Source organism: Guillardia theta (genome assembly GCF_000315625.1).
Source record: "Guillardia theta CCMP2712 unplaced genomic scaffold GUITHscaffold_8, whole genome shotgun sequence".
NCBI classification, from domain to species: Eukaryota; class Cryptophyceae; order Pyrenomonadales; family Geminigeraceae; genus Guillardia; species Guillardia theta.
Window position 1 is genome coordinate 871,587 of NW_005434666.1, and position 11,986 is coordinate 883,572.

General features: G+C 56.0%; 4 protein-coding genes across 4 annotated transcripts; 1 reads left to right on the forward strand and 3 right to left on the reverse strand.

The window, feature by feature from the left end:
- Window positions 1–3,213: 3,213 nt before the first annotated feature.
- GUITHDRAFT_150621 (hypothetical protein) lies at window positions 3,214–4,521 on the reverse strand. The gene is made up of 9 exons (XM_005839592.1): window positions 4,438–4,521; window positions 4,181–4,388; window positions 4,032–4,135; window positions 3,931–3,985; window positions 3,827–3,882; window positions 3,704–3,781; window positions 3,562–3,648; window positions 3,456–3,512; window positions 3,214–3,397 (listed from the first exon to the last, which is right to left on the reverse strand). Exons 1-9 carry the CDS (start codon window positions 4,504–4,506, stop codon window positions 3,269–3,271), a joined length of 843 nt encoding a protein of 280 aa, XP_005839649.1. The 5' UTR covers window positions 4,507–4,521; the 3' UTR covers window positions 3,214–3,268.
- Window positions 4,522–6,176: 1,655 nt separating this feature from the next.
- On the forward strand, window positions 6,177–7,973 carry GUITHDRAFT_101831 (hypothetical protein; the record flags this gene model as incomplete). Its single annotated transcript, XM_005839593.1, has 2 exons — window positions 6,177–6,299; window positions 6,351–7,973. 2 exons carry the CDS (start codon window positions 6,177–6,179, stop codon window positions 7,971–7,973), a joined length of 1,746 nt encoding a protein of 581 aa, XP_005839650.1.
- Window positions 7,974–8,026: 53 nt separating this feature from the next.
- On the reverse strand, window positions 8,027–9,078 carry GUITHDRAFT_150624 (hypothetical protein; the record flags this gene model as incomplete). Its single annotated transcript, XM_005839594.1, has 6 exons — window positions 8,027–8,157; window positions 8,282–8,343; window positions 8,388–8,478; window positions 8,622–8,747; window positions 8,859–8,930; window positions 9,022–9,078. Coding segments are annotated over 5 exons (453 nt in total), but the record flags the coding sequence as incomplete, so codon positions are not given.
- A 1,495-nt stretch (window positions 9,079–10,573) lies between these two features.
- Window positions 10,574–11,878, reverse strand: GUITHDRAFT_150625 (hypothetical protein; the record flags this gene model as incomplete). Its single annotated transcript, XM_005839595.1, has 6 exons — window positions 11,851–11,878; window positions 11,241–11,389; window positions 10,968–11,118; window positions 10,822–10,921; window positions 10,682–10,760; window positions 10,574–10,614 (listed from the first exon to the last, which is right to left on the reverse strand). Coding segments are annotated over exons 1-6 (530 nt in total), but the record flags the coding sequence as incomplete, so codon positions are not given.
- Window positions 11,879–11,986: the final 108 nt, after the last annotated feature.

Consider the following 11,986-nt stretch of genomic DNA (forward strand, 5'->3'; position numbering starts at 1 on the left):
AGACAGACTCCAGCCGCTCATGGTCGAGGATGATCAGAAATGCTTTCAATCGCTGCTTGCTCTGCCTTCCTTCCGGTGCTGAGTTCATGGACCTCGACCCTTCCGCTCTCAACGACGAAGACAAGGTCCTCTCTGCCTCTCGTAGCGACGCAGCGTCATGGTGAACCTCCTTTGCAGCAAGACAGCATGTTGAATGTTGTGATCTTCAAACTGAAGAACATGCCCGAGTTCGACGATCGAGATGTGGATGCCATGTGAACTCCGCGCCTCTTGCCTTGAGCTGTGACTGATGTAACATGTAGATACGTCACAAGTCAAGCAGGAAAGACCGTGCGGATATCCAAGAGCCTTCACTCTCTCACAGACCCGTGACGGCTGGTCTGCAGCCCTGCAGCTCACTGACGGTGACCCAGGGAATGGAACGAGGAGCTGAGCATGCCCTACAGCACTGCCGACAAGCAGAACCTCCTTGTGTCCGTTTACCTGGTCATGCACAACAAGAAGCAGCTCCTGCTCGGCTCTTGCGAGGTCAACCTCTCCGCTGCTCACGTCGGGTTGTCGATGCCCATGAAGCACTTCTCCCTGGTACTCTCTTCCTGCCGCCGGTCGGCATCGCGCTCAGGTCAGATGTCGCAGGTAGACAGCGCGGGGAGGAAGGTCGAAGGAGTTTCAGCCAAGGATGGAAGAATGGCATCTACCAAGATCATGATGTGAGCAGTCTTGCAAGACATAACGCTGGACGTGTCTTGCCCTGATGATGATGTTAGGTCTTGCTCGATACTGTCTGAACCAGATGCTCTGATCTCAGTCAGAATGGAAGCAGCTCGACATCTGACGCCCACAGACACGCAGATTGCTGGAGTTCCCTTTGCGGTGGTGAAGTACAACTACAAGGAGTTGAGAACAACGACAGGCAACTGAACTCCCTTTCATCTCCCTCGACCTGATCACGACGACTCCAGGGCTGGAGTATGACAAAGTGAGATGGGACCAATTCCTCTCGTTCCCTTCACTGTCGCAGTTACAACTCAACAAGATCAAAGGGAAGTTCAACTTCATCAAGTGGATGACTGTAAGTTGCCAGCTCCTCTTCCGTGAGACCTTACTTGGTGCTACAGGTTGAAGTCTGGGAAGAAGAGCACCTGGGGTCGAAGAGATTCATCGGGATGTGTAAAGTAGACTTTCAAGACTTGCAGTTCGGGGAGAAGGGCGAAGGCAGGTGGTACAACCTCACTGACCCTGACAGGCAAGATCTCCCTACAGTGAGCACCTCCTCTCGCTGGTGCCCTGCTCTTCTCACCGTGTGAGCGTCAGGTGGGACGAGTGAGATGTTGGGTGGCGTGGGGATACAAGGAGACTTCGAAGCTGCGCGTGTTCGTGGAAGAAGGACTGAACCTCTCGCCCATCTTCTCCAAGAGTGAGGAAAAGGAGAAGGGAGCAGAGAAGTCCCGAGGACCGCCGATGCTGTCGGCAGCCGGCAGCCTGACGCAGCTGCAACCCAACGCGTATGCGATGAGTGTGCTGGTCCCGGAGGGTCACTCAGGTGTTGCAGGATGTTGAAGGTGTCGCTGGGGGAGGGTCAAACCTTCAAGACGAAGGTGATGGAGTCTGCTGGGGTAGCTCCCACTCGCTCAAGGATCGCCGTGTTCTCAGGTCATCGAGCAGAATTACTGCCCCATGTGGAGTGAAAACTTCACCTTCAAGTGCCGACAGAGTGAGCTCCCCGAACGACTGAATGTGAGTCTCCACCACCATCCCAGCAGCTGACAGCCTTCAAGGTGCAATGCTTCCACCGCCGAGGCCGCACAGATGAGTTCATCGGCCTCTCTCTCGTGAACCTGCGAACTCTAGAGCTCGATGGCTACTACTTGTCCAGGTGCAAGGGACGGAGTTGACAAGGTTGTGAGCGACATGCTCCAGGTGGTACGACCTTGCAGACCCCGAGCTGGCGTCGTACATGAAAAAGTATCGGAAAGAGATCGACGAGATCGAAAGAGGTGCGGAGAGACAGCTACGCCTGCTGATGCTTGTTGAGTCTTGATCAGGACACCTGAAAGGAGATGACGATGAAGAACAAGACAATGAAGAGAGCAACAGCGATGACGATGACGACTTCTCTGCGCACATCATCAACAAGAAGGGGTGAGCTACAGCTTGCTGGCTTCATGATGCATCTGACCTCTCCCCAGCATGTTTGGCCGCCTGACCGGAATGAACTCATCGCAGAAGCGAGCCAACTCTGTGGCATTCTCCTACTCAGCTGGCTGCGACCCGAAGCGAGTGGGGAGGTGGCGGGTTGAGCTGTCCTCACTACGAGCCTCACCCGCTCCTCAGGATCAGAATCTCTTTGCAGTGGACCAGCCAGTCGTTCGAGGAGGAGGAGCGCTACAGCATCGCCCTCCTGCGAGCCAAGATGAAGGCACCTGCCCGCTCTCATTGGTTAGGCATGACGTGTTTGCTGCAGGACCCGCAGCAGCGGAAAGTCTTACAGAAGTTGCGGGCAAAATGGAAGTTTGACTTCATGGTAAGCCGTCATGTTGTCAACCTTGCTGCGTTGACAACCGATGCAGAGGAAAGCTCTGGAAGCCTTTCAAAGGTAGAGCTGCTGATGTGCCATGGGGAAATGACAAGCAAGTCTTGCTCCACAGGATAAAGGAGGTGATGAAGAGTCAGACGAAGGAGGCGGAAGTGAGATATGACTATCACGTCGTAAGAACTGAAGCCCGGCTGCTGTTTCCTCCTCTTACAAGCGCCTCAGGTCCGCAAGACTCTCCGATCGCTCATCAACTATTTCCAGCTCAAGAGGCTCAGCTACAGCATGGCATACCATCACGGCATGCGGACTATCGTCAGGTACGCCGCTCCTCTCTCTCACAATTTGCTGACGCGGTAGCAGAGCATGCTTCAAGGACTGGACCAAGTTTCGCATCATCGCGTTGAAGCAGAGGAAGCTGGCGGCAGGGCTCTACGCCGGCGACGACGACGATCTCATCATCGCTCCTCTCGAGATGTTGAAGGCGTGGTGGAGGAGCTTGCATCCCTGATGACGTGGCAGGTTCAACTCCATCGGAGCCCTCAAGGCGAGCGAGGAGGGGAGCAAGGCCCCGCATGAGGCGGCGAAGCGCAGCAAGACTCTGAGCTCCCTCCCCTCGTCCCAGGTCGACCCAGCGCACACGTCAAAGAGGAAGGGAACGACGTGACTCATAAACGGGTCAAGGTTGTGCCATCATCTATTCGCTCCCCTCCTGCTGCGGCAGCCCGTCAGAGGTTAATGGTGGCCCTTGTCCGGAGCCACTAGAGGAGCGACGAAGGGGCTGTGGAAGAAAGTCTCGTAGCTGCCGTGCACGATACGCACAAATCGCCAGAGCTCAGCCACGATCCTCTCGAAGCCAGTGAGCTGCAGCAGCGGGAGCACGTCAAGGGGTTGGGGGGGAGGACGGAAGGGGAACATGCACCTTGTCGAAAACGAGCTCGAGGACGAGGGACGTGGCAACCACCACGAAGTCAGTGACCTGGTTGAGAATGACAAGCTGTTGGGCACGCGGGAGGGGAAGAGGTCACCTGAGTAGTCTTTTTGATGAACTTCTTCCACCCCGTCGCCCACAGGACCGCGAGGTTCTCAATCAGCAGGATGGACAGGATGGCGATCTGAGGGAGGGAGGATGAGACAGAAACATGCTCTCATCTCCCGTCTCTGTCTTACGCTTCCTTGCGCACATGCATGCTCTCGGTAATGGTGGACGTGCGCGAGGTGCTCGTGGTGACCTGCCGAAGGGTTCCCCTGAAGAGGGTCAGGCGAGCAGCAGGCAGCAAGGCAGGAGGTCACCAGCAACTGAGCAGCTTGCATCTTCTCGTAGAAGATGGACAGCTGAAGCTGAATGCCTGCTCGAGTTCAATGCCGCAGTCGCCATCAAGAAGGCAGGAAGGGACCTGTGACTACCAGCGCGACGTCTCCCATCACAAGTGCAGACTTAACGGCATGCACCTCGAGGAGTTCTCAGATATCGCGCGCACTGAAGTCGACGGGCTACCTCGTCCTTGTGGAGGAAGTTGAGGGTGTTCTTCTTCCACTTCTTGACCTCGTGCAGTGAGAACGGATTGAAACTCTTGAGAGTAGGAAGCGAAGCCTTCGACTCTGCACGCCCTTCAGACGAGGCCGATACAAACTCTCGCTCATCACCAGAAGAAGTATTCTTCTTCTCCTCTACTCGCTGTTTCGCTTGCTGCGGGGGCGGACGGGCTGGCTCCTTGGCTTCGGCCACTGGAGGAGAGGGAGGAGGGGGGGGAGGGGGTTGCTGCTGTACTCTCTCCTCCTCGTGCCTCACCACATTCTCATGGACAGGATCGGCGACTTTCTCTGTTTGCTCACTCGCATGATTCACCTCTTCCTGTGACCCGCACGTGAGCATTGCGCAACTAGGAGCACGAAAGACGTACCGCTGTGCTGCAGCTGATCAGGATCAGCGACAAGAGGCAGAGTGAAAGGACTCTTGCAGTTCCTCTCATGGTTTCGTCAGCCTGCGCAGACTCAGACAGGAAGACGAAACAAAAATGGTCCCAGACGTGAAGACAGCACGCAGATTCTTGCTCACTGGGGTGAATCAATCTATGATCCTCTCTATGTTCTATTGACGTGAGCATTCAGCCTAGCTCAACCTGAGGGAAGTATTTGGACCTCCACGTTCTATCACGTTCCCCTTGCATCATAATTGCAGATGAGAAGACGAGGGAGGAGCAGGATCAGGGTCAGGGTCAGGAGCAGGAGCAGGAGCAGGAGCAGGAGCAGGAGCAGGAGCAGGAGCAGGAGCAGGAGCAGGAGCAGGAGCAGGAGCAGGAGCAGGAGCAGGAGCAGGAGCAGGAGCAGGAGCAGGAGCAGGAGCAGGAGCAGGAGCAGGAGCAGGAGCAGGAGCAGGAGCAGCAGGAGCAGGAGCAGGAGCAGGAGCAGGAGCAGGAGCAGGAGCAGGAGCAGGAGCAGGATCAGGAGCAGGAGCAGGAGCAGGAGCAGGAGCAGGAGCAGGAGCAGGAGCAGGAGCAGGAGCAGGAGCAGGAGCAGGAGCAGGAGCAGGAGCAGGAGCAGGAGCAGGAGCAGGAGCAGGAGCCATGGCAAGGATTCATGGGGCGCAATCTTTCACATAGGGGGTCCATTCTTCATCCAAGCTTCGACACCCCACCCCCGGTCATGGTCCCCCTGGTCAGCCAAGGGGTTAGGGGTCATGATATTGTACCGGGTGCAACACCCGCATTCAAGGGGTGGTCTAAGAACATGGTATTGGTGGGTGGGTGGGGGTGGAGTGTAATAAAACCCTTGTAGCTCTGGGAAAGAGGGGTGGTCTCAAAGGAAAGGGTGGGGTGGTAGAATTGGTAAAGGAGGGGTACAATGAGGACGGGTAGTTTAAAATTTAGAGGTGGGGTGGTTTACAATCTCAATTAGCTCACTGTAATTAGCTGAAAAACTGCCCGGATCACCCCTGACCCCCAAATATTGCATACCACCCCTTATATAACCCCTGTTTGATATTAAGAGTACCCGGTACTTGTGGGTAGCAACTATCTTGGTACCTACCTTACTGACTTCCTATCCCCTTGGACCTAGTGGGGTCCTAGATGATTTCTTTAAGACTACTAAACCCCATAAACTTTGAAGAAAACGGGTCTAAGTACCCCAACATTTCTATTCTATAGTACCCGTGCAGTCTCCGCTGACATCATTCTTTATTGTAATTTTATAGTTTAATTTCACATCAGTACTGAAAATTGACTAAATAGTTTTTATTTTCAATATTTCTATTGAAGATCCTGCTAGCGCCCCCTTTTCGTCCCCCTTTGCCCCCCTCCCTCTAAATCCTTCCCTTCCCTTCCCTTCCCTCCCTTCAGCCTTGACTTGAATCGGATCCGAGAGGTGTCGATACGAAGGACTCTCTCCCGTTCCTCCTACTTGTTCTTGAAAGAAAGGAGGCTTTTCCTATCCCATGATGGGGTTAAACTTATTTTTCGTGCGTCTGCTCGTTCTTTCCCTGCTGTCCACTCTCACAGCAGGCTTCATCTCTACCTTACCCAGAGGGATTGTTCCTGCCAGTCAGGCAACGACGGGTCGGTCACTGCTCAAGTTTGGAAGCAGCGGATCATGGCGGCATGCGGCGTCGATGAGCAGGAGGGGTGGAGTACGCACTGCCAGGATGCTGAGGGAGGAGTACGACCTGGTTGTAATCGGGGGAGGACCGACCGGGCTGACCGCTGCCCTGGCCGCGGCTTCAGCGGGTAGGACCTGCGTGATTGTGGATGCGACGAAGAAGAACCAGGTTCTGAAGCTGATGCATGCTCGTATCTCCCTCCTCTGACTGTCGTTGCAGGTTCAGTTCTCGGGGCCTACGGGCCTGTTCTCCAAGGCCCTGAGGGATGCCTCCAAGAAGATCGACGTGGGGACGTTGCGCAAGATGGGGCTCAAGGACGTGACGGTGTGGAAGCAAGTACAGGAGCTGACGTCCGACATCGTCAAGGCCTCTGGTCAGAGCAACCTCGCCGCAGTGCAGGCGTGCAGGATCCCCCACCTCCGAGGGTCTGCGAGACTGATGAGCAGCTCAGAGGTGGAGGTGACGTTCACGGAATCGAACAGGAGCATCCCCGTGAGGGGCAAGAGAATTCTTGTTGCCACTGGCTCGACCCCCTACCGCATGCCCGGCATCCCCTACGACCAGATGCGCATCTTCGACTCGGACACCATCCGCATGCTCACGTTCCTCCCCAAGACCGTCACCATTGTGGGAGCAGGGATCATCGCGATTGAGTTCGCCAAGATCTTCTCGCGGCTCGACTGCAAGGTCACCATGCTCGTGCGCGCCAAGAGCCTTGATGTCGCGCTGCTGAGGATCGGGGTCGATCGGGACGCAGCGCTGCAGCTGCAGAAAGATTTGTGCATGAACAAGGTCAGGATCATATTCGACACGGAGGTGGAGGAGGTGATCAAGGAGGAGAGTCCTCGCAATGCCAACACCGTCAGGCCCATGCGGATCAAGCTGAGGAAGGCGTCGACCAAGGAGAGTCAGCCGCATGCTGAGATCCGCACGGAGGTTCTGATGACGGCGACGGGAAGAAGCGCCAACACCCGGGGGATGGGCCTGGAGGGCCTCGGGGTCAACATGGACAAGGACGGGGCGATCCTAGTGAATGGCAACATGGAGACCTCGGTGAAGGGGGTCTACGCAGCTGGAGACGTGCTGGGCGCTCCCTCGTTGGCGAGCACTGGGATCGAGCAGGGGAACGCGGCGGTGACTCACATGTTCGGGTTCGACTCTTCCTCCAAGTCGGCATGGATGCTGAGGACGGGAGGGCGAGACCCAAAGAGCCTGACGGCAAACCCTCTGCTCTACCCTGTCGGCATCTGGACCATCCCCGAGATGGCCTTCATAGGACGCACCAAGGAGAAGGCGATCGATGACGGATGGGAGCCCGAGGAGCTGGGAGAGGGGCTTGCCCAGTACTCGCAGACTATCAGAGGACGAGTGCAAGGGATCAACTTGGGCTTCCTCAAGCTTCTCTTCTCCAAGCCCGACGGCGTCATCCTGGGGGTCCACATCCTGGGGGAGGACGCATGCGAGCTGATCCACTACGGGACGGCGCTGGCTCAGTCGGGCAAGACGGTGTACGAGGCGCTGGGAACGGTTTACACGGCCGTGACCTTCCACGAGCTCTTCCGGATCGCCGCGATGGACGCGGTCAGGCAGCTGGAGGTGGACGCGTGGAGTCCGTTCTTGACGCGGCTGGGACTCGGGGAGGAGGAGACGCACAACGTGCAGGACGTGAGGAAGAGGCTGGGTGAGGGAGGGATGTCAGAGGATGACTGCGAGGAGATCTGTCGGGCGCTGGATCAGCGAGCGGATCAGGACGAGGAGCGAGAGGGAACCCAAGTCTCGTTCCAGCAGATCATGCAGGTAGTGCAGAAGTATCGCATCCCCAAGCCATGGTATGCTCCCTGAAGGCCGGGAGGAGGAGAGGAGAGGAGAGGAGAGGAGAGGAGAGGAGAGGAGAGGAGAAGCAGTAAGGCTTTTATGAGTTGATTCAGGGCTGTTTGGCAAGGGCGATCACGTTCAGCATGAGCTCATTGTCGCTCTTCGCCATCATCTCCTGCACCACCGCGATGCTGTCTTGCAGTAAAGTTTGCTGACAACAAGTGTGAGACAAGTGTGGGAGATGAAGGACAAGGAGGACTAGGAGAGGAGGAAGATATGAAGACAGCACGACGAGGGTGCTGGGCTCGGATAGGGAGGAGGCGGGAAGAGGACACCTGGGAGCTTCTTCCTCTTGCTTTGGGAGTCTTCCTCATGCCGTCGAGCTCGTATAGTATCCCTGCAGCCTCTCAGCTCCTTCCCTCCTCAGCCGACGATCCTCACCGTCCTTCTCGACGTAGCAGATGAAGTGGAGCACAGACTGGAAGGAAGACTCTTCTGCTCCGCTCCTGAACTTATCAACGTTGGTGTCTCCCTGTGTGAGAACACAGTGACTGGGAAAACCTCCGCTTCCACTCTCCTCCTCGCGCTCCTGCTCCCTCCTCCACTTCTTCCCTGCCCTCTCTTGGCTACACTCCCTCCTCTTCCTCCTCCTCCTCCTCCTCCTCCTCCTCATGCCTTGCGTGCAAGCTCGTTGTGCCGAATGGCGATGTCTTCGTCCTCCTCTAGCGCAGCCGCACAGTCCAGGGGAGACTTGGAGAGGTTCGAGGAGACAAACTTGTGCAGCCATCCTCCTTTTCCCTCCTGCAAGCTCGTCAGCAGAACGAACAAGCGTCCTGCCCCCTCTCCTACCATCCCCTCACCCCTCTTCCTCCTCCTTGTCCTCCTCCTCCTCCCTCACTCGTTCTTCTTTACCTCTCGCAGCTCAGAAGGAATGCTCGCAAACGCGTGGATCATCGCAATCGTGCCGCAAGCATTGCCAACAGTCTGATGGACGAAGAAAGGAGCTTCTCCCCCTGCTCCTCCTTCTCCTGCTGCTGCTGCTGTCAGTCAAGTTCGCGCAGTGAGTCAAGACTACATGAAGCATCGCTCTCGACGCTCTCCTTGTAACTCGGGGTGATGGGGAAGCAGACGAGTACCTGGAGTGAAATGAGGAAGGAAGCAGAAGGGGGTTGGGCGAAGAGGAGGAAGGGGGAAGGAGAGAGGAAGGTACCTGAAGAGAGAAAGGGGAGAGAGGAGAGATGGAAAGGAGATGGGAGAGGAAGAGGATGGAGTTGAGTACAACGGGAATGAAAGGAGGAAGGTGGTGGTAACAGTGAAGGTGAAGGGATCAGGGAGCGACAGACCGCATAGGTCGGCGAAGGAACGAGAGCGAGCAGCTCAGGATCAAAGCCGAAGACTTCAAAGAAAGAGACGCTCATTGGAAGGCCAATCTGGAAGAAATGCGATAAGAGCAGAACAAGGAAGGAGCAGAGGACAAGAAGAGAGGAAATATCGAGAAGGAGGAGCGGAGAAGGAGGAGGGAGGAGGAGGAGGTAGACCTGGTACCCCAGCTCATTGAAAATGTCAGGGTTTGACTCGAGGGGCAGCCATTTCTTCCTGCGAAATCCTCACACGATGCTCTCCTCCCTCCCCTGCCTGCCTGAAAAATCGATCTCCAATCTTGCGGCGAGTCGCCTTGATGAGCTTCAGTGATGCACCGATCAAACTGCCTGCGTCTTCAGGTGAGCAAAGAAGGAGGGAGGGAGAGAAGAAGCAGATGAGGGAGGGAGGGAGGGAGGGAGAGAAGAAGCAGGCGAACGAGGGAGGGAGGGAGGGGGATAAGTCGAAGTCACTTGATCCTCACCGATGGTTCCCTCTTCCCCGTTCTCCTCCGCTAGAGCGCGCAAGCACGCGTACAGGCCTACGGCCTTATAGCTCCGCAGGTCACCCCAGCTCATCTCTGATAGCAAGTGAGGAGAGGGAGGGCAGAGGAGGTGGTGGACAGACCTCCGGCAGACCCTGCGATGCTCTTCACGATCTCCGTCTCCACCACCTGGATTCTAGCTGGGCTTGGGCCGATGGAGACGTCCTTGAGGATGTTGTCAATCTGTTCTGAGTCAAGAGGAGGAAGTGAAAGTGAAAGAGGAAGGGGGAGGGAGGGTGGGATAGGATAAGTGGGTGGGAGGCTGGTGGGGAGAGGGGGGAGAAGAGGAAGGGAGCGAGAAAGGGAGGGAGGGGGGGTGACGTCATGACCTTCTGATTGAACTCGCCGTCCATCCTCTTGGAAATCCTTTCATTCAGCTCCTTAACCTTCTCCAGATCGCACAAAGATGATTCGCTGAGAACCATCCCCGTCGCTTGCTCCATCAACCAGACGATTCTCTAATCGCAATCTCAACACCATACGCTCCCTCCCTTCCACGTCTCACTTCACGTTGCAGCTTCGCAATCGACGAGTCTGACTTGTTCCGAAACTTTTCAAGCTTTGACCTCAGCAGCTCTGTTGGATTCTCATCTGGCAAGGGGTCAGGAGGGCGCGGAGTTGGGACTGATCTACTGGGCCGGAGGAACAATCTTGATCTCTCATCTTCGGTCAGCAGTCTGTTCAGAGGATCTCAGATTCGGTACTTGACATCAGCTCCTGTCACCTCGAATAGAACATTCTGAAAACATCGTCCATCGACAGGACCTGCCAGCTCGCTTCACTCTCCCGGCACAACCAGGAGTATCCCATCAGCATCAAGCTTGCACATCACCTGAGGTCCAGCAACAACACTCGGAAACTGAGACTCGTCGTTGACGTCGCAGGATTGCCTCCACGAGTCGTGCAGAGATCTGAAGACTCTTGTCACACGTTGGTCCTCCTCCTCGTCCTCCTCCTCCTCCTCCTCCCCACCTCACTCCCTGCAAGTGTCCCATCAGATCCTTGTCCTGCTTCATGCTTGCGAGCAGTCGCCCTTCAAGCTCGCTGGCCCAGGACTCATCGATCTCCACTCCTGAGAAGCATTCTCACAACAAACGATTCGCAGATCGCTGGCTTACCCTTTTGCCTTGCAAGCAAGTCCCTCTCCTCCTTCACAAACGCAATGAACGATTCGATGACCTCCACCTTCACCTCCGCCGACTCTTCCGCCGACACAGCTTGCACTCCATGTCGGAGTTGATCCAAAGTCACTTTGACTTCAGGCCCCTCCTGCAAACCTTGTCATCATCATAATTGACTGCTCTTCCAATACAAACAGACACATTATTCTCACAAACACTTTCTCACGAGCATTCCTCTCTCATCTCCTCGTCAGCTACAAGTATAGTCACCAGCATCTTCTCCTCTCCGATCCCGAGGGCCTTGCCCAGCGTCTGAGGGTTGAAGCGCTTGTGGGGGAAAAGGCCGTGAAAGAGCGCTGCCACGTCTGCCACGTCCCCATCGCAGATCTCATGAAATCGACTGATGGCCTCACCAACGCCTGTCGGTATGTCAAGTTGACACCCGCGTCTCATTTCGTCTCCTCTGTTCTCGACCTCGCCGTTCTGATTGATCCTACCTCCTCTCCTCTCCTCCTGTTCTCCTCCTGTTCTCCTGTGCTCCTGTTCTCCTCTCCTCTCCACCTGCTCTCCTCCTGTTCTCCTGTTCTCCTCTCCTCCTGTTCTCCTCTCCTCCTCTCCTCCTGTTCTCCTCTCCTCCTGTTCTCCTCTCCTCCTGTTCTCCTCTCCTCCTCTCCTCCTGTTCTCCTCTCCTCCTGTTCTCCTCTCCTCCTGTTCTCCTCTCCTCCTCTCCTCCTGTTCTCCTCTCCTCCTCTCCTCCTGTTCTCCTCTCCTCCTGTTCTCCTCTCCTCCTCTCCTCCTCTCCTCCTGTTCTCCTCTCCTCCTCTCCTCCTCTCCTCCTCTCCTCCTCTCCTCCTCTCCTCCTCTCCTCCTCGCCCTTCACCTGAAGCCATGATGACGCTGCGACTGATGCCGTGGGTCGAGCAACAAATCCATTCCCTTGAGGCGGGCCGGCCTGTGAGTACCAGAGGGTTGTACCAGATCGGGAGATTTGTACCAGGAGAGAGAAAAAAAGAAAT

What these genes read in the sequence shown, in the direction of transcription:
- GUITHDRAFT_150621 (XM_005839592.1), bottom strand. Translation starts at nt 4,506, where the DNA reads ATGAGAGGAACTGCAAGAGTCCTTTCACTCTGCCTCTTGTCGCTGATC. An exon ending in ACTTCCTCCACAAGGACGAG is followed by an intron (nt 3,986 to 4,031) that starts GTAGCCCGTCGA and finishes GAACTCCTCGAG; the next exon opens with GTGCATGCCGTTAAGTCTGC. An exon ending in TCGAGCTCGTTTTCGACAAG is followed by an intron (nt 3,398 to 3,455) that starts GTGCATGTTCCC and finishes CCGCTGCTGCAG; the next exon opens with CTCACTGGCTTCGAGAGGAT.